The following is a 22,409-nucleotide window of genomic DNA, read 5'->3' on the forward strand; positions in this document are numbered from 1 at the left end:
TGCAGTTTTTATTGGCTTAAAATCAGTTTCACACTTGAGAACTTCAAGCTAAGCAGAACTTTGATATGGATGGCAGCGCTGGGATTGGCTGGATTGTCGTTGAAAAGGACTTAAGTTTATGCTTGGATAGATTTTCTCATGTTAGAAACTGGGCGTTAATATGCCAAATTCAGCTGCAAATAGCCATTTACATTTGGTACACATAAATTAATGCAAAGGATTATGCATCTTAAGGATTACAGTTTAAGAAACATAAATAGGGACTGGATTATAAACTTATGCTTACTGTGTAGGCCCTAAACTGTGGGGCAAGATAATTTGGGACACTTTTATAGCTTTAACTAGTGTGAACCAAGTACAGAAAAGTTGAGTAAGGGTCATAGTAAGATCTAATTTCATAAGCTAAGGTAGTGTTGCAATATTAATAGTGCGAATAAAGTCCTGTTCTTTTCGGATATCTGCCTCCTACTCGTACGTAGTTAAGGTACCTACCTACTTAAGTTAGTGTCATTATACTTATTTTATTTTATTTATTCAGAGAAAAATCACAGAAGTAAACCTTAAATAACACAATTCTTAAATACTTGGTGTAAGTACATTAAATGTTTACCATTATTTGGGAGAGGCCTCTGATTTTTTGGTATGATGATGATGATGGTGATGATACTGAAATAATTAAATTTTCGTACTGAACTCATCACCATAAAATCAGTCTACATAATATAATAATGATGATAAGTCAAACTAAAATCTGTTATTTACCGCAAAGGGCACATTTTAATCATCATCATCAGGCTTTAGTTGGTCACTGCTAGACATAAGCGTCTCGGCAACCCTCGGTTCAGCCAGTTCAGTCGGTTCAGTCCCACACTACGTTTTCCTGTTCTTGGTTTCCACTCATTTCTTCTGCAAGATTAAAAACTTGAAAGTATTTTTTCGTTAAAATATTGATTTTGTATACGGAACCACATTTTTTAAACTGCATTATATCTTCGCTAATTGTTTGTCGGATGGCATGGCTCGTTGTATATAAGGAATATTTCCGAAGCTACAATTTTCCAGTCTCGCTTTGTATTTGATACCTACATAAAGCAGTTTTTTTAAAAGTGGTGGTGTTTTTTCAAAAAAGTGCCCTTTTTCGGATTTAGTGTTCAGTGCTGTGAGTACTATAAGCTGGTTTTTATGTTAATAGATAAGTACCTAGTTATAGAAAAATGAAAATATTAATTTGGTGGTAACCGTCTACATACATACTTGATTGTTACTGTAGGTAGGTAGGTAGTAGGTACTTATCTACAAATAGTGGAGATTAAAGCATATTGGAGGAATAGCACGTGTCACATCATCGGCCTCTCAATATTTATGCTGTTTATATACAGGGTGTTCAAAAAGTATTAACTTTAGCCGAAAAGTGGTGACTAATTTCGTGGTTTTGTTTTATCTTCACTGATTTTTGTAGTTGACATAATTATTATATTTATTTTTTTTATTGACGGTCGAATGGCGTAGTGGTTAGTGGCCCTGACTGCTATGCCGTAGGTCCCGGGTTCGATTCCCGGCTGGGGCAGATATTTGTTTAAAGACAGATATTTGTACTCGGGTCTTGGGTGTTGATATTTATATTTAGTATCTATCTATCTATGTATTTGTGTAGATATATCAGCTGTCCGACACCCATAACACAGGTTCTGCCTAGCTTGGGGTCGGATGGCCGTGTGTGAGATGTCCCCACATATTTATTATTTATTATTATATTATTATATTGAAGCGTAGTAAAAAAATATTCTTATCGAAATAAAGTGAGTATGCAATAATCCAATTGAAACAACATTAAGTAAGTATCAATAATGCTTCGTACCTACCTACTTAAGCTAAATGTCATTAACTCATCATTAATTAAACTCAACAATGCGATTCAGCCAAAAAAAATATGTAAGTACTTATAGGTCTTCGTCTATTCGGCGACCGAATGGCGCAGTGGTTAGTGACTCTGACTGCTGTCCGAGGGTCCTGGGTTGGACACCCGGCCGGGCATATTTGTGTCAAAATTTGCCCTTCGGTCCACCAACCCTAGGCCAGTGTGGTGGAATAGGCCTTAAAAACCCTTCCTTCATTGGAAGGAGACCCGTGCCCCAGCAGTGGGGAAGAGATGGGTTGTGATGATGATTATAGTAACTATGAAAATAAAGTATAAACAGGATATTATAAAAAAAATATTATTATATATTCTTTATTGCACATAAAAACATTGTACAAAGGCGAACTTAATGCTAGTAGCATTCTCTACCAGTTAACCTTTGGTGATGTCGAGAAAGTGGTTGGTAGTGCGATAGATAAAAAAAATAATGTTCTTACAACTAAAAAAATTCGAATGACCCCATGAAAAAAGTATTTAATTAAAGTGTAAAGATGTGCACTATTTTCAGTTTACAAATTATACATAGGTAGCTCTTTCTTTACTTATAATATATTTTATATCGGCTATTTAAAAGGGTACCTATAAACACACACACACGAACTCACGCCTTGTACTAATGTACTCCCTTGCGGGGTAGGCAGAGGTGCATTTCTGCACCCACTTTTCGCCAGAGTGTTATGTTAGTCCCAATGTAATAGGGGGCGGGCTTATTGCCATTTTACGGGCACATCCAAGACCCGAGAACAAATATCTGTGTTTTAACAAATATCTGCCCCAGCCGCGAATCGAACCCGGGACCATCGGCTCAGTAGTCAGGGTCACTAACCACTACGCCATTCGGTCGTCTTAGGGTACCTATAGTAAGCCGAAAACGGATGTTCACTTATGCAATACCCATTATGTATACCTAGGTATAGTACTAGGTACCTATATAGTACTATATAGGTAACCTACTAAAGATAAAGTAAAGGAAAAATATGAAAAAATCCTGAAAATTATACCTACCTAATTCAGTAGCATTATTAAAATAAGAATCGTGCAAGATCGTAGCTAATTATATCAATTTGTCGATCGTAAATACGTTATAATATTATTATCTGCGCTATAATTAAATAATAGAATAAAGAAAAACAAAGAACATTCAAGGTTCAAGTTCAAGATAAGTATAAATAATATTTATTTTATTTTATTTAATAGGTTTTGTCTTTTCTATATTGCGACCCTACGACTTATTCTTTCAACACTAGTACCCACTAAATAAATTAGGGTTTGTCACCACAAGCTAAGAAGAATATCTTATCTTTGAGCTAGTTCCTAAAACTATCTTATTTGATAATACCTGTTAGAGGAAGCTATAACATCCGAAGTTTCTTATTTATAATAATAGTATTAGGTAACGGAAGACAGATAAATACGAATTATTTAACAGCTATTACTGTTTTAATTAGTTATTGGTTGTTGTTTGGTTTCAATACACATATTTTTGTTGTACTTAACGTATTAAACTGTAAATAGGTTAGTAGGATACCCTTGAATTTATATTCAATGAAAATGAAGACCAAAGGATGTTTATGTTACTTATTATCCCACTTTCTTAATTAATCGGGCAACCGAATGGCGTAGTGGTTAGTGACCCTGACTACAGAGCCGAAGGTCCCGGGTTCGATTCCCCGCTGGGCCAGATATTTGTTTAAACACAGATATTTGTTCTCGGGTCTTGGATGTGCCCGTAAAATGGCAATAGGCCCGCCCCCTATTACATTGGGACTAACATAACACTGGCGAAAAGTGGGTACATTAGTACAAGGTGTGAGTGTTTTGTTGTTTCTTAATTAAGTACCTAAATCAACCTACAGTAGATGCTTGGTACTGAATTTCTGATCAACTCCAATGTAAGATAATCTCTGCCTAGACATTCTCAGGTGTCAAACTGACAGATACATTTTTTCGGGTGAATTTATGTCATTTACACACCCTGTATCTGGGATTCGAATCCTGAATCAATTAATAGATTGTTTTATTAGGTTGTTTCTTACTACTGTACTTATTATTCTATGCCTAGATTTAGCACATCTAGATATGTGAACCCACCAACCCGCATTGGACCAGCGTGGTGGGAAATGGTCCAAGCTTGGGAAGGCAGTATAGACCTTGGGGATATGCACAACGGTTCCACTCGAGAGAGCCAGGTGCAGGTTACCTACTTACACCCCCACAGAGAATATAATAGAATAGGTTGTTTCACGTTGTTAAAAGTATTTTACTTCTTGTAAGAGTCGTAAGTACATTATGTATTCTTGCATTGATGGAGCAATGTACTACAACAAATACTTACTTACATACTTAATAAATAATTTATAACTAGGTACATAAGGTGGTAGTTAGGTTACTTTTTCATTGTATTCTCTTTAGTACAATTAATTAACCCTTTGCGAACTTTTGGAAGTACTTAACGTTTTTTATAAGTGTGTATTGTTTTAAATAACCTGTACCTCCTGTCGGTTGGCTGGTAGAAAATGCTCTTAGCATTAAGCCCACCTTTTGTACATTTATTTTATATTTGTGCAATAAAGAATTAAATAAATAAATAACAGCTAGACCCAATTTAAAGAACTCTTTAAACACACAACTATTATGAAAACCGCATTGTAAAAATTATAATTACTTATTCGTTATTACTTTTATTCTAGTAGTAAATGTAGGTAGGAGGAACCCGACTTCAGTGACCCTGACTTCTATGCCGAAGGTCCCGGGTTCGATTCCCGGCTGGGACTTGTTTAAAGACATACCTACTTATATGCACTCGAGTCTTGGTCTTGGATATTAATATGTATCACAATAATCAATAATTACAATAATCATCCACTGCTGGATATAGGCCTCTCCCAAGGAGCGCCACAACACTCGGTCCTCGGCCTTCCTCATCCAACCACTACCCGCCACCCGCCTAAGGTCGTCAGTCCAGCGGGCAGGAGGGCGTCCCACGCTGCGTTTGCCTGTTCGTGGTCTTCACTCGAGAACTCGCTTACCCCAACGGTTATCGGTTCTTCGGCAGATATGACCAGCCCACTGCCACTTCAGCTTGCATATTTTGACAGCTATGTCGGTAACCTTAGTCCTCTAACGGATAACCTCATTTCTGATACGATTCATCAATTATATACTGAAAGAATTCACTCTATACATTTTATTGTTCTCTTTCTACAGAGTCCTAAAAATGTCGCCATCAAATAACACGGTCAAGTCCCGCTACTCGACAACAGATGGCGACACTAGTGAAGTACCGGATCGGTTGGCAGACACCTTCAGCGGGAAAATAGTCCTTATCACAGGCGGCACAGGGTTCCTCGGAAAAGTTTTAATCGAGAAACTCTTAAGGTATTTATTAAAATTATTTTCTGCTGAAATATGTAAGTGCTCATTATGATTAAATCAATAATTATAGTGTTCTTGTTTCAGAAAATGCGATAACATAGAGAAGATAATTTTAGTAGTTCGAACAAAGAAAGATGTGGAGCCATTATTGCGGGTTGAGGAAATGCTTAACGGTCCAGTAAGTATACCAAAGTGACTTCAAGTATGAGCTACCGTATCACCACCAACACATTAGCAATCAACAATCCTTAAGCAGCGTCGCTCGCCTGTCAAACATCTGTCATATCCATACAAGCTTTGCTAATGTTCCATATCCATATTGCTAATGTTCGGTGGTGGTAATCCCAAAGTTAGTTATGTCCGTCATTTGTTCTATCACCATTTTATTTTAATTAGTTTATGTCCTCACATAAAGCGTTTATAGACTAATATAACGAAATGTATATTAAGAGTTTCTGTCAAGAACAATCATTTTTATCCACAGCTATTCACAAAGCTACTCACCGCTAGAGGGCGCTCGTACGTGTTGTCCAAGATCTCCGTCGTCGCCGGAGACACGTCCAAGAGTCTCGTCGGTCTCAGCGAGACAGACAGACAGACGTGCCGCACCGCCAACATCATAGTGCACTCTGCTGCGTCTGTACGGTAATTTATAATGTAATGGGAAGATATTTGACAGCTGTCAAAGAAATTTAGCAGCGCCATCTATGTGTTATTGGCTTCAATATTGTGGTTAACCTGTAAAAGTACAGGGAGACAGTCAAGTCATTTATTTCAAAGTACCTATAGTGTTTTATTACTTAAATGAATGTAAAATGAAAATATATAAAAAAAACTAAATATTTGTCTAACTACCTACGACCATGTACGACCATTTCGGGAAGACACGGGAAAAGATACAAGTCATGGTTAAAAATTAAAGTAAGCTACTCATTTTCAGATTTGACGAAGGTCTGAAAAAGGCTGTGTTGCTCAATACAAGAGGTACAAAATACATGCTCGAGCTGGCGAAGGAATGTCCCAATTTAGAGGTAATATAATATTATTAATTTTATGTAGGTATTTCAACACCAATATTAATGCTTATACCGGATTGAAATGCATGCAGCTTCAAAAAGGCTTCAGAAATTCTTACTAGTATTAATATAAGTAAGTACTCAGGCGTGAAAGTCTGTGACAATTGTGAATGGTTAAACACTAAACAGCTGAACACAACATATGCCAACGCTATCGTGGATTATCAAAAACACAGCGTCAAAAAGGTATCCCACTCAGCTAATACTGCAACTAACAGCTAATACTGCAACTAAACCTCTCATCCATCCACAGCTCTTCATCCACATGTCGACGGCGTACTGCCACCCCGAGGAGCCGGTGCTGGATGAGAGGCCCTACCCTCCCCCGGTGGACCCTCACGAGATCATCCATGTGCTGGAGACTACGGATGATGGGACTATTGACATATTGACTGCCAAGTGAGTTTGGAGCAATGACTAGGGGTTAGGGGCGGTTCAAATAACGAACAAAAGCTAGCGTACTGCTCAAACACAATCACATAAACAAGACTGGCACACTTAAAGAGTGATTGCTGTTAGTGGAAAATAGTTCCAAACTCCTTGGAAAAAGTAATCACGCCAACAGCTACGCATCAACAGCCGAGACGACGGTGAATTCGGAGTAGTTAGTCAGGTTTCTTGGCCTCTTCTTGGACTTTACATCGGCGTCGTTTAGAGTTGAAAAAAGATACCATTGTAAGGAAGCAATTTTATACGAATTCAATGTCATTTCACTGGCACTGAGATGGTATAAAGATTAAGCATAGACTTAAATTTTCATGTATAATGGCGGTGCCTACTCCACCTTTCTACTTTTATCACCAAAATACATAGTAGAAGAAATTTTAATTAACTAAATAAATGTAATTTTCCAGGTTACTAGGCGTATACCCAAACACATACGCTTACAGTAAGGCTTTAGCGGAGTCGCTAGTCTCAGATGCCATGGAAACTATGCCGGTGCTGCTACTGCGGCCATCTGTCGGTGAGTAGCGGAACTAAAATAGTTTAGGATAGGCAAATGTAGATGGCACTATTGGGTGAAGTTTTACAATACAATTTTGTAATTATGTGTCATCCTAACTAATATTATAAATGCGAAAGTAACTGTGTCTGTCTGTCTGTCTGTCTGTCTGTCTGTCTGTCTGTCTGTCTGTTACTCTTTCACGCCAAAACTACTGAACGGATTTGAATGAAATTTGGTATACATACGGTCTAGACCCTGGGATAGAACATAGGCTATTTTTTATCCAGGAATTCCCACGGGCAAACTTTTTAAGGCGAAGCGAAGCGCGCAGGCACAGCTAGTTAATAATAAGTTTAGTCCTAATAGATAAAAAATTAATAAATGTCTTGTGTTTCTTTCAGTGGTTCCGATCTACAAAGAGCCTCTACCAGGTTGGACTGATAACATTAACGGGCCCATAGGACTGATGATAGGTATGAAAACAAATCAAAATACTTATTTTACACAATAAATAATACACTTGCCTACCCTTACCCACCCAATTCAAATCCTTAAGGCGTTCACTAAATCACTAAACATTCTCTCGCCTACCCTCCCAAGTGCTAATCACTAAACATACTCTTGCCTACCCTCCCAGGCACAGCCGACGACCTCATCCAATTCTAAAATACTTCACTAAATCACTAAACGTACTCTTTCCTACCCTCCCAGGTGCAGGCAAGGGCGTGATCCGCACCATGTACGGGGACGACACGGGACACGCAGACTTCATCCCGGCGGACTGCGTGGTCAATGCACTCATGCTGGCCACTTGGGACTACTTGAGGAACGGGTGAGGACAGTTGTTGAAGACAGAGTTGGCTAACTTAAGTTTTGTGTAAAAGCCCAGCCAATACACTGGGTGTTGAAATAGGCAAATATACTTATGAAATGGATTATTATTGGAGAACTTCCCCAAGGCAGGATATCATGCTTGTATAAATTTTATGATGGGGATGAAAGGTAATTGATTAAATTTCACCCTGGATAAAATACGTCTCAGCTAATAGATAAATTGAATCACTTCTACAAAGTACCTTCCTACCTATATTTTGTAGCTAGGTAAGTAACTAGACTACCTAGCATAGACTATTTTTTTACTTATTTATGAATAAATCAGTAGGCAACCTATCTACTGATTTATTTATGGAAAGTGCTCACATATTTATTTCATATTTCAAAATAAGCTGACAATATTTTCAGCCACTACCTGAAAAGGGTTAACCCATCCCCTGCACTTCCAGATGCCGTCACAAGGTCCTTAACCTGACGACGTCGGCCGAGCTGACGTACTCATGGAAGGAACTTCTGGACATCGGCCGCGAGGTCATGGAGACCAGGGTGCCGCTCGACTGGGTCGCCTGGTGAGTATGGAAGGGATAGGAAGGGATTGGGAGGGGTAGGAAGGGATAGGAAGGGATAGGAAGTGATAGGAAGGGATAGGAAGTGATAGGAAGTGATAGGAAGGGATAGGAAGGGATAGGAAGGGATAGGAAGGGATAGGAAGGGATAGGAAGCGATAGGAAGCGATAGGAAGGGATAGGAAGGGATAGGTAGGGATACGAAGGGATAGGAAGGGATAGGAAGGTATGGGAAGGGATAGGTAGGGATAGGAAGGGATAGGAAGGGATAGGAAGGGATAGGAAGGGATAGGAAGGGATAGGAAGGGATAGGAAGGGATAGGAAGGGATAGGAAGGGATAGGAAGGGATAGGAAGGGATAGGAAGGGATAGGAAGGGATAGGAAGGGATAGGAAGGGATAGGAAGGGATAGGAAGGGATAGGAAGGGATAGGAAGGGATAGGAAGGGATGGGAAGGGACTGGAAGCTGACGACGTCGGCCGAGCTGACGTACTCGTGGAAGGAGTTGCTGGATCATCGGCCGCGAGGTCATGGAGACACGCGTGCCGCTCGACTGGGTCGCCTGGTGAGGGTTCTTTTCTACACTCGAGAGCAATGAAATAGTTCCAGTGACAATAGCAACAAATCTTCTAAATATATTTGGGTGTCATTTAAACGATCGCCAATTAAATCCGTTTTGAATTTGCTAAATAATAGGTTTGAAGGCAAAATAGTAGATTTGCCAGCAAATTTTTGCCCCCAAACAATTTTAAATCAATTCAACAATTAGACAGATTATCTCTTGCTCTGACATTATACTGTCAGAGCAAGAGACAAAATATTTAATTTCATTTAACTTTGTTGTGCAAGACGCCCTTAATCACTTAAAATTGCCGGGATTTATGATCAAGTGGCAAGTTAACATTTATGTATATATTTTAATAGGTATGTCCACATAACTCGATGTTATGTTTAATATTTAAATGAAACAAAAAATTAAGTTTAAATCATCAATATTCTTAATTAAAACAACATAAACAACCTTCTTCTAATTATAACTTAAACCTTAATCTTCTTCTAATCAAAAGCAATCTTATTGTAATTAAAACTTAAACTTCCTCTTTCATCATCATCATCATCAGCCAATAATCATCCACTGGTGGAGATAGATCCGCTCCCAAGGAGTGCCACAACATTCGGTCCTCTGCCTTCCTCATCCAACCACTATCGGCTATCCGCCTAAGATCGTCAGTCCAGCGGGCAGGAGGGCGTCCCACGCTCCGTTTGCCTGTTCGTGGTCTCGACTCGAGAACTCGTCTACCCCAACGGTTATCGGTTCTTCGGCAGATATGACCAGCCCACTGCCTCTTCAGCTTGCATATTTTGACAGCTAAGTATGTCGGTAACCTTGGTCCTCTGACGGATAATCTCATTTCTGATACGATCCATCAGAGAAACTCCAAGCATAGCTCTCTCCATAGCACCGTCTCCGCTAATTTGTAAACTCATGTATTAAATTGCTAACGAATTATAATGTTTTAATAACTGGACCAATCATAATGTAACTACTGCAATGCTGATAAAATATGAATTAAAAAGAAATCGCAACATGCGACCTAGAGTCAATATATTTGCTGGCAAATCTACTATTCTGCGGGCGCAGTTATTATTTGAGGAGCAAAAATAATATTCTGCATACAAAGTTTTTATTTATGTAATGAACTCAAATTTTTTGGCAATCCATCTATTATTTTAGATTTTTGTATTGATATTATTTGCTGATTCATACCAGAGGACACTTTTTATTTATTTGAGGACAAAAATATATTGTTGCGGTTGATCTATTAATTTGCTGATACAAGTTGATGACAAAAATAAACTTTGCTGGCAAGAAATATAGTTCCCAATATATTTTATGTAGGATAAAAGGAGAAACTGACTGTCTGACATATCAACCCACACCTTACACGGCTAAACGTAGGCACTTAAAATTTGGTAGGGACTTAGCTTAGGTAGAGAGAGAGAGAGAGAGAGAGTTAGAGGTGCACTAAGAAAGGAATTCCTGAAATTTCCATGCGAAAAGTTTATAAAAAGTTTGAAAATTGGCAGGTAGCCGGCAGTGGGTGGGTGACGAAGGCCTATGATTTTGTCACCTGCTTTCCTTTTTGTAGCATTCGTTGAGAGAGGCCTATGTCCAGGAGTAGACGTATATTTGCTAATGATAATTGCTACACACATACTCAGGACATAAAGTAGATAATAACGGTCTTATTCATAAAAAAACCTTAAAGTAGGTTTACTGAGCTCAATAGTTACGGAACACATTAAGCCTATTTGAGGTTTCGTAAAAATCTCTATTCATAATAGTTCCGTAAACCTTCAGTAACTATAGTGATGCTAATAAATTTCACAGACCAAACATTTTGACATTTACCCTATTAAGTTGCCGGTCCGACGAAACCATAAACAAAAATAGCGAAAACTTTCATTCATTTATCAATCTCTATTATCTATGTTAGCCACGGCGCGGCACTTAAAAAAGTTTACGTTGGCTTAAAGGCGCAGTTGGCCAAGCCAAAACCCACAAAAAAAATAATTAAATTTTTACGTTACCATGGCAACTTATTTTCAGCAAATATTAACTCACAACAAATGTCAAATCGTCAATAAAGCAGAACAGCTGTTGACCGGCCGCCATGTTTTTGTACAAGAGGAGGCTTACGGAAGGTGTATAGTAGGGTCCAGCCAACTTTAGCATATCAAGGTTTTACGAATCAGTTGGAGAGTTCTTTAGCGCTATTGATCGTTTATGAATAAAGTTTTTTTGACATTTGCTTATAGCAGGCCTATAGGTCTCCCGTAACTCTTTATGAATAAGACCGTAAAGTTACAAAATTGCACATTTATTTATTTTAATTTATTGCATGGAAAACCAACAGCTTTATACTAATAACAAGTTAATCTTATTTAAACATAAATAGACGAAAAGCTATTTATGTTTAAATAAGATTAGTCATACCTAGTTATGTCACAGTATTATGCCAGTTTTGAAAGTCGTCACGCCACAAAGTAAGCCTAGGTCTAAAGCTAAGACCTAGGCTGAGTCTAGTGATCCTAGACCGGTTCTGGAACCCGAATAGGGACACTTTCTCTCGCCTATGAGCTAATTGTAGGAAATGCGACAAATTCTTGTTAAAATCGTGTTTGTAAAGGTTTCCTTGATATTTCAATGCATTAATTAAATACATCTACTGACTGTTACAAAGTAAGTAACTTGTAACAAGAAAATATTTCCCTATTATTGGCACTTTAGCGTTAAGTTGAAGATAGTTTAAGAAGAAGAACTTACGGCTTAATCTGTCCTTTGAATATCTAGAAAAACGGCAATTTCTTTCGGAAATTAAATGAATCTCGAGTATTGAAACGATGGTTTGAAAATTTATTATGTCGTTAGTTTTTATTCTTGGTATTCAACCTACCTTAAACTCTATGAAGTAGTAACTCTACCTCTAGTAACTTGTATGGATCAGACAGGCGAGTGACGCTGCTTAAGGATTGTTAAAAAATTGCCAATGTTTGGTGGTGGTAACGCCACTGTTGCTTTACATGTTTACACACACTTACCCCTCTCTAACTATATCTATCTCTTTCCCCCACCAGGTATCCTGGCGGCTCCATGACGCGTCACCGCTGGCTGCACCGCTCCAGGACACTTCTGTTCCATTGGCTCCCAGCCATCATTGTTGACAGCATACTCTTCTGTTTGGGAGTGAAGCCTGTGTAAGTATAGTCTTCTCTTTCTGTCACCATGGTTGAGGGACATAGGGACTCTTCTCTCTCGCTTGGACGCTCACTGGTACTCGGCTCTCATCGTATATGTACACCATACCATCGTGTATGTATACATCCATCCTGACGTCCCTCAGCAGAGACAAAGGGCTTTGAGAAGATTTCCCCATCAGACTCGATCTTGGGCAGCGGCTGCGAGATCTTCTCACTCCATCCCCACAACCTTTGCTCACTATCCACAGAACGTCACCAGGTTCACTAATCCATCTCTCTTTCCACAGACTAATCCACGTCCAAAAACACATCCAGAAGGGTATGGAGGTGTTCGAGTACTACACCAACAACCAATGGGACTTCCGCTCCGACGCCGTGCAGCGCCTGCGCACCAAGATGACGCCGCGGGAGAGGGAGGCCTACAAGATGGACGCCGACGGTACGTTGAGACTCCACTGACAGAGTGACAAGAGTGTGCTCACATCGCGCAGCCTCAAGAGCGAGCGGAAACCTTTTGTCACGTCTTAATTGCGCCCCGTGCGAAGGCTGTTTATAGCAGCATGCAGATTTCATCATGCACGCGGGATGGGACGCCATTCTGTCGACTCAGACAGACAGAAAAAGAATTGCGAATATGCTCGCGAGTTGCGGGAAAATGGCGGCTATCCCACGTGCGTGATGAAATCCGCATGCTGTTAAAAACAGCCTTAGGCATACCACTATATTAGCAATCGACAATCCAAGCATCATTGCTTTCCCGTCAAATCTGGAGTAACTTGTATGGATGTGATTGGATACGATATATGAATGATAAAAGATGTTTTTTTATGAATGGTGTATTGCTAATGTGTCGCTAGTAGTACGGTAGCAGGATATCTAAAGTAGAAAGGTCCAGAAGCACATGGTGAAGGGCATCTCGGTGTTCGAGTACTACACCAACAACCAGTGGGACTCCCGCTCCGACGCCGTGCAGCGCCTGCGCACCAAGATAACGCCGCGGGAGAGGGAGGCCTAGAAGATGGACGCCGACGGTACGTTGATAGATCAGCTGAAGGGCTAGCATGAGGTGCATTTAAGACGTCCCAAAAGTATTGCCTCGCGCTTATACTCACATCACGCAGCCTCAAGAGCGACCGCGACGGAGAATTTTTGTCACGTCTTAATTGCACCTCAATTGGGAGGGTTGTTGAAGGTAGAACGGAAGAAAATACAGGGAGCTCTAACTTCATACGTTATGTAGTTACGTCTCCTTGACCTTGTATCTGGTACCGTACCACCACCGAGACATTAAATTAGCAATAATCAAATAGCATAATAGCAGTGTCACTCGCCCGTAAACATCTTTCACATCCATACAAGTTACGTCAGATTTGCCAAGCGATCGATGCTGCTTTAGGATTGTTAATTGCTAATGGTTAGGGTAAGGAAGGTGGAAAGTCCGAGAGGGAAACATGGATGGACCGATTGACGTAACTGCTACACCTATAGATCGTCAAAAGGTAAGGGTTAGGACCGTCGGACCAAAGAATTTTCGTTAATGTATGGAGAAACGGCTTCGGCGATGCCGATGAAGTGGACTCACTTGTGTGTATTTCTATACAAAGAACACTGAATGCTATGCGTCCGTTGCATATGACACCGATAGGATAAGTAGATATTATTTACTTAGTTGTTTATCTTTAAAATGTATTATTTCTTCTTGGCAGACCTGGATGTCCACAAATACTTCGAAGCTGCCATAATATGCGCCCGCCGATACATCCTCAAGGAGAAAGATGAAAACCTGGCACGAGCTAAACGACATCTCATCATGTAAGTAACAACACGTAGCGTGGGATGCCCTCCACCTAGCTGAACCTATCGTAGCTCTTTAATCTGCAAGCGAAAGATAATTTTTAATTGACTTAGTTAATTTCTCCATAGTCGGTTAGAGCATAACCAGGGAGTAGTGGTGGACTTTTGACGCAATTTGTCATGAATTTTATATGGAGATGACGTTTAATTTATAAATCCCTGTCGGTTAGATAATCGACTATGGAGAAATTGGCACTTAACCAAAAGTTACATTCTTCTATTCTCCGCAGGTTTTATTTTCGCGAATTTTCAAAATTTAAATACTTATAACAAAAGTTGTTCAGGATGAACCCCTGATAATGGTTTGTTTTTTTGCAGAATGAAATACTTGGATCTGATCGTGAAGATAATATTCTACGGCTTTCTTCTCTACTGGCTAAGTCTAACACTAGGGCCTAAATTAGTTACTTGGTTGAGCTAAGATACTATAATTTAGGGCCTAAGTATATGTTAATTAGTCTCTACGAACTATTGGGCTTGTGTTGTATTTAAGAGTGATTTTTGTACAATAAATTTTGTTTTTTCGAATTCTGTTTTTCATTTCTATAATAATTAATATCATAAATATTTTTACTGAAAATTTTGAATTAATTTAAAAACTAAGATATAGGTAAAATAAAAAATAATGACAAATTACGTACTTACATTCGTAATTTAACCCTTTATTTTGGCTGTAGTTTATTGTTTAATAGAATTTTTATCAAAAAGACACACAGAGATTGTTTACCTTTTGTGCCAAAAAAGAATGAATATAGTATAAAGTTCCAGTCTCTCATTAGTTGACTGTACAGCTGTACAAGTCGGTACTTTTTTAATGTATAATTTTTGTAATGACTCAATTTACAAAAATCTCTGTGTGTGACTTCTTGGAGTAACTGTTCCTAGAGGGTTACTCTATCGGATAGAGTAATTTATAGTATTACTAGCTGTTCCCGCGAGCTTCGCTTCGCCTTAAAAAGTTTTCCCGTGGGAATTCCGGGATAAAAAGTAGCCTATGTTCTTTCCCAGGGTCTAGACCATCCAGTATATCAAATTTCATTCAAATCCGTTCAGTAGTTTTGGCGTGAAAGCGTAACAGACAGACAGACAGACAGACACAGTTACTTTCGCATTTATAATATTAAGTAAGGATAGTTTTTATTATTAGTGTTTTTATTTATAATATTAGTTAGGATAGACTCTATCCTTTTAAGGCGAAGTTAAGCTCGCGGGAAAGCTAGTACTCCATAAGTCACTGGACCTTTTTCATCACTCGTCTGTATTGTGTGATAGGTCGCCACCCGTGTCGCGTTTTAGAACCAAATAAGTATACAAATTAAAGTATTACATTACATCCACACACACACGCAGTCACGCCTTGTACTAATGTACTCCCTTGCGGGGTAGGCAGAGGTGCATTGCTGCACCCACTTTTCGCCAGAGTGTTATGTTAGTCCCAATGTAATAGGGGGCGGGCCTATTGCCATTTTACGGGCACATCCAAGACCCGAGAACAAATATCTGTGTTTTAAACAAATATCTGCCCCAGCCGGGAATCGAACCCGGGATCATCGGCTCAGTAGTCAGGTCACTAACCACTATGCCATTCGGTCGTCATACATTACGTCCATTATCACATACGTATGTTTTTTAGTACAAACGTGCGATACTCTGAGATGTAAGTAGGAAACAAGTGGCCGAGTGCAAGTGAAAGTGAGCCTCGCCCGACCACACTACGGTAGTGATGGGAAGACGGGTTGTCGATAGTCGACGACGTTGAGACTTACGATGGCAGACGACAACGCTTAATTACACTGCATTGCAGAAGAAAAGTGTCACATGACCACACTACGAGTAGTGATGGTAGTTGGAATTGTCGATAGCCGACGATGATTTAGTTTATGATAGAGTCCGGCAACCCTCACTTCGCAACAGAAATAAGTGGCAATAAAAAAAGTTTATCAGGGCAAGTTTTTTAAAATATCTGAGCTACCCTACCTACCTACCTATGTACCTGACCTAATACTTACTTCAAAAATGAATTTTTAATTCATTTAGTGCTAAAGATAATAACATAATATATTGATAAACAATAATTTCCTATCTATCTACACTACTACTATTCTACTCTTCTCACTTCACTTCTACTACATTCACCTTATAGAAAATAAATATAGCGGAACTTTTTCATTGCCCGTGAGTGAATTATTTCACAATGAAATATAATAGTTAAGTACAAAATTCTAACAAAACTATAGACGTGACCAACAGTTATTTTTGATCGATGATTTCCCATCCCTACTCTCGTTATAGACACGTGCGTTAAGTTAACTAGGCGAAGTTATGTCATAAACACTTGAAGTGTGACGGGTAGACGAACTGTTTGTTTATTGTGCTAAATAAAATAATGTACAAACTTAGTTAAATACTTATGGTACTAACCTAAGTATGTCAGAAAAATATCAAAAGAGTCATACTATCGTAGTTTATTTTCTCTATGAGTCATACTACGATTTTCTCCGAAAGATCGCATCCGCAACGAAGTGATCTGACAAAGGCAAAAGTAGTGTGGGATGCCCTCCGCCCAGAGGCCTACGTCCAGCAGTAGACTTCTAGATAGGCTAATGATGGTAATAATGATAATGTTTAAAAAAATGCAATAATTTCGGTGAAAAATCCAAGGACATTAAGTTGAAAATTAAGCCAGTTTTGTCTTCAAAATCTATGTCAGCCACTGACCTATCGCCTTGGCTTCGTTGCACAGACCTGTGAAATGATAAGTTTGAACAGTAAGATATCTTCATACAAAAGTATAATTACAAATGGGGACGGGAGGTTCATAAAAAGCTTGCCGGGAGGAAATGTGTAAACGTATCGTAAGTATTGCCTTTTTGTAGCATTTTATTTTTGAGTTCTTGTGATGTCATTCTTTTTTCTGGTGTAAAATTAAGTATGTTGTATTGTTTATTATTTGCGAAGTAAAAAATGCTGGGAGAAAGATGTATTTTTATGTAAGTACTTAATGTTTTTTTTAGTTTTTTTTCATTCTTTCCTAGCATTTTAGTTTTTTTGAATAATAAATGGGTAGTATTACGCTGTGGCATCATGATGACCCTTTCAAGAGTAGGGATTCTGCTACCGTACCACCACTTACATACACATTAGCAATTACCAGTCCATAAGTGTCTGTCAAACATGTGTCAGATCCGTACAAGCTACGTCAAATTTGACAAGCGACACGACGCTGCTTATGGATTGATAATTGCTAATGTGTATGTAAGTTGTGGTACGGTAGCAGAACCCCTACTCGTGAAAGGGTCATCATTGTGCCACAGTGTAATACTACCCTTTTATTATGTACGGTGGTGGTATCACCACAGTTTTAAACCGGCTCATATCGAAGCTAACTTACTGCCGAAGCGAGCCGCGCTGGCACACATAATGAATGAGAAGTTCATTGCATAATCTCATCTCGATAGGCCACGTGACTGTAAACATGCAGAAAACTATACTAAGATGAGAAGGATAAAAAAAGTTCTTAGCTTTTTTTATAGAATCAAACACAAAAAAATAAATATAGGTATCTATCGTAATCCTAACTTTCTACCTAATATTATAAAAGCAAAAGTAACTGTGTCTGTTACTCTTTCACGCCAAAACTACTGAACGGATTTGAATGATATTACATATATGGTCTAGACCCTGAGAAAGAACATAGGCTACTTTGTATCCCGGAATTCCCACGGGAATTTTTTTTAAGGCGGAGCGAAGCTCGCGGGAACAGCTAGTTCTATACATAAATACTTTTTCTTTTCCTAAGCTTACGCCTGCGTTTCCAGAAGGCGAACTGTACACCGTATCGGTTTTGCATGCCCAGTGTTGACAATTTGATAGTTTTGCGTTCACACTCACAATTTGCCTACTAACTCCAAGAGTGGAAGCCTAGGTTATTGCCATAGGTAATCTCCACATTTGGAAAGCGGGTTGGAGAATCCGAAGAACCAAGAAATATTTGCCCCGGCTACTATTCGACCCCGGGCTGGCCGTACAATATGAACTGTTTGCTTGTGTACAGATAGCAAAAAATATACAGGGTGTTGCTAAAAGGGTATACTAAGCCGAAACCTACATGTGCAGCATGGTATATCTAAGCCCGAAAATAAAATCAGACTTTCAAAATTCGGCTTAGTATACCCTTTTTGCAACACCCTGTATGTAGGCCACCCTCATTACCACATAGGTCAAGGTTTTACCAATGACCGATGTTAAGTGACATGAGAAATACTAAACCTATAGACATTGCGCGTACTATACTGATGTATGGATATGTATTATTTGATTCATCTATCTTCCACCCTACCTTTCGTAGGATCAAACTGCTTGGGTGGCATACATACTCTCTTAAATAAAATAAATAAATATGTGGCGACATCTCACACACGGCCATCCGACCCCAAGCTAGGCAGAGCCTGTGTTATGGGTATCGGACAGCTCCTATATGTACACAAATACATAGACAGATACATATTAAGTATAAATATTAACACCCGAGTACCAATATCTGTCTTTAAACAAATATCTGCCCCAGCCGGGAATCAAACCCGGGACCTTCGGCTCAGCAGTCAGTGTCACTAACCACTACACCAGTCAGCCGTCTTTTGCTGAATGTACAAATCAACAAATAACAGTGTAAGTATACTCATATTTCTCAATCATACTACACTTTATAATGTCGGTCAGTCAACGAGACGGATGCCCATTCATGCCTGAATTATGTAAAAGCTATGTGCTATGTACCAGCCGGCACATTGCCTCATTTAGAAAGTGTTTACTTAGATCAGTTATACATATGTACTTATGTACTGATAGCGAATGTACTGCGTACTCATAGTACTGCCATATTTTTCAGCCTTTAATATAATAATAATAATAATATGTATACATCTCACACACGGTCATCGGACCCCAAGCTAGGCAGAACCTACATATATTATGGGTATCGGACAGCTGATATATCTACACAAATACATAGATAGATGCATATTAATTATAAATATCAACACCCAAGACTCGTATACAAATATCTGCCCCAGCCGGGAATCGAACCCGGGACCTTCGGCTTAGCAGTAAGGGTCACTAACCACTACACCAGTCGGCCGTCATTCACCATTCACCATCATCCTCATAGGTTGTACCCATCACGTCCCCACTTCTGGGACACGGGTCTCCTTCCAATGAAGGAAGGTTTTCAGGCCTAGTCCACCCCGCTGGCCTAGTGCGAGTTGGTGGACCTCAATCAGCTGATCTTTTCAACATGGTGACAATAAACCCTATAGCAGCTAGGTCTAATTTTGTCATCAACATGCCAAGGGAAAAATAGAAACATAACGTAACTGAGTTTAATTATTATACTAGGTCTGTGCCTAACTGAGGCGGGAATCAAACTCGGGACCATCGGCATCGTTACTAACCATTGCGCTACAGGGTCGTACATAACTATAATTATTAAAATTGCCTCGATCGATTTTCTACCAATCAAGTAACAACAGATGTCATAATTCCCTGGACTGACCTCTGTCTTCAGAGAATTTTCTTTTCAGGGCAGTAGAAGTACTGAAATTATATATTTAAAATTCATATTATTATTATAGGTATTTTAACACCCGGCAAAAAGAGGGATGTTGTAAGTTTAACGTGTATGTGTATTTTTGTATCTTTCTGTGGTGACACAGCACCCAAAAGGCTGAATAGATTTTAGGTATGATTTTTTGCCGTTCAAAAGTATTGCGACTTTTGAATATCTGGGATTTTTGACTTAGCTTAAAACTCCCCGATTAGTAGCTACGCTGCCATAGACAAATACATACAAAGACAGACACGTTAAACTTACAAGACCCCTCTTTTTCACCGGGGGTAATAAAAACAAAGGACTACTATACCAACCACTGTCAGTATAATTACATTCAAAGGATCGAAGGAGGTCGTGACACTAGCACGCATCCAACCTATTTTCATAATCCTAACTCGCCTATTTACCAACGCTTTTTTCAACGTTATTAACGCAACGTCGTATTACGTATCGCTCGATTCACACCACAACCAGTGAAAGTCTTTGAGCGACCCAAAGCGGTCGTACCCAGGCCGCGAGGGAACGTAGAGAAAAAAAAAACAAAACATGGAATAGACAATAGTTTTTGTTTCTTAATTTTTTCCCGCCGAGAATTCAGTGCTGTGCGTTTTCCGGTGAGTGCGACTTTTTGGTGGCGGATTTTTTTAAGGACTCTTTGCTTGTTGGTAAGTTTTTTTTGAATGATGAAATACTGAAAAAATATTGGCGGTATACAGGCACCAATAGTTAAAGCTTTAGTAAAATACTAAATTACAAGCATAAGACTGATAAAAAGCTCTCCCAAAAAACGCATTACTTACGAATTGCTCTAAGAAAAAATTACAAAAGGTTGCTAGGACGCTAGGTACTGCATTAATCCTAGATGAGTTTTGAACACTATCGATTTAGGTAATTAATGATGAAAATAAAAATAAAAAACATCTAAGAAAGCTTCATGCTAGTTACTAAGAAAAAGTGAGACACTCTCTGGCTCACTGTAAGAAATGTTGGTAATAAGATAAGCTAACTATATTATCTTTTTTATATCAATTGACGACTTATCAATTACTAGCTGTTCCCGCGAGCTTTGCTTCGCCTTAAAAAGTTTTCCCGTGGGAATTCCGGGATAAAAATTAGGAAATGTACTTTCTCAGGGTCTAGACCGTAATATGTATACCAAATTTCATTCAAATCCGTTTGGTAGTTTTAACAGACAGACAGACACAGTTACTTTTGCATTTATAATATTAGTTAGGATTAGGCAGAGTAGGCAAAGCTGCATTGCTACACTAATTTTTCATCGGTGTTTTTATGTTTGCCTTAATACTAAGTGAATATATACAATAAATTGCTTATAAACCTCCAGAGAAAAGAGCTAGAGCTTTTGTGTCTCTAACGATTGATTATTACACCGTGAAGGAAAACATCGTGAGGAAACCTGCATATCTAGATTTAGCACATCTAGATATGTGAACCCACCAACCCGCAGTGGACCACCGTGGTGGGAAATGGTCCAAGCTTAGGAAGGCAGTTTAGACCTTGGGGATATGCACAACGGTTCCACTCGAGAGAGCCAGGTGCAGGTACTTACACCCCCACAGAGAATAGAATAGAATAGAATAGATTATTACACTCACGGGCAAAGAAAAGATTCCACTGACAAAAGCACCAAATTCCTTCTGAACGGAAAAGGATAGCTTCATTCCGTCTTCTGCAACATTGAAGTACAATTAACAGAGCATCAGGATATTAACAACTAAAGTCGGTTATATTTTGTTCCAATTTTAAATAAAATCTTTGAAAAAATTCGGGTAGTTTGTTGTCGAAATTTTGTGAGTGGAACTTTTTCATTGCCCGGCAGTGTATTTACCTCATTATGACATACACTCACAAGCAAAGAAACAGTTCCACTTACAAAATGGCTGACACCAAATGACCCCAATTTTTTAAAACATTTAACTGGGACTTTTAACAAAATCTCTAAGTTTTAGTCTGATGCGCTGATAAATGTACTTCAATATTGCAGAAGTTAGTTTTTTTTCAGTTTAGGAGTAGCTAAAAAGCTAGCTTATAATTTAACCCCCTTATTCATAAAAAAGTTACTGGACGGATAAGCTATTGAACTGTTTTGTCACTCTCTGTCAAAGAACAAATTGTTATCTGTCAGAGAGGGACAGAACAGTTCAATAGTTAATCCGTTCAGTAACTTTTTTATGAATAAGGGGGTAAAGCTTTTCTGACTGGATCATTTCCATTGCCCGTCAGTGTACTTCAGCACAAATGTCACTGGATTCAAACCCGCGTCTCTTTTGTAATACGCTCGCTATACAGGGTGTTGTAAAAAGTGTATCTATACTAAGCACTAACACTTTAGTGTGACATAATAATATTTTTTTGCGAATTTCCAAAAGTAGTTAACATGACCCTCTGAGTCACTCCCTTTCAGCTGACTATATACCGCTTTTGGAACATCCTGTATAGTTCTTTACCC

The 22,409-nt window shown here is 38.9% G+C and overlaps 1 protein-coding gene across 1 annotated transcript; it reads left to right on the forward strand.

Moving 5' to 3' along the window:
- Nucleotides 1-1,057: 1,057 nt before the first annotated feature.
- LOC105396542 (putative fatty acyl-CoA reductase CG5065) lies at nt 1,058-14,859 on the forward strand. The gene is made up of 14 exons (XM_048631889.1): nt 1,058-1,159; nt 5,126-5,296; nt 5,378-5,471; nt 5,778-5,938; nt 6,234-6,324; nt 6,623-6,768; nt 7,224-7,333; nt 7,717-7,788; nt 8,027-8,147; nt 8,599-8,718; nt 12,355-12,474; nt 12,765-12,916; nt 14,184-14,289; nt 14,650-14,859. Exons 2-14 carry the CDS (start codon nt 5,136-5,138, stop codon nt 14,750-14,752), a joined length of 1,557 nt encoding a protein of 518 aa, XP_048487846.1. The 5' UTR covers nt 1,058-1,159; nt 5,126-5,135; the 3' UTR covers nt 14,753-14,859.
- The last annotated feature ends 7,550 nt before the right edge of the window (nt 14,860-22,409 follow it).

This window comes from Plutella xylostella, chromosome 30 (assembly GCF_932276165.1).
Source record: "Plutella xylostella chromosome 30, ilPluXylo3.1, whole genome shotgun sequence".
Classification (NCBI taxonomy): Eukaryota; Metazoa; Arthropoda; class Insecta; order Lepidoptera; family Plutellidae; genus Plutella; species Plutella xylostella.

Excerpts from the sequence above, each read along its gene's own strand:
- LOC105396542 (XM_048631889.1), top strand. The coding sequence starts at position 5,136 with ATGTCGCCATCAAATAACACGGTCAAGTCCCGCTACTCGACAACAGAT. Across the intron at positions 7,789-8,026 it reads GCCCATAGGACTGATGATAG|GTGCAGGCAAGGGCGTGATC; the intron begins GTATGAAAACAA and ends CTACCCTCCCAG. Across the intron at positions 12,475-12,764 it reads TGTTTGGGAGTGAAGCCTGT|ACTAATCCACGTCCAAAAAC; the intron begins GTAAGTATAGTC and ends CTCTTTCCACAG.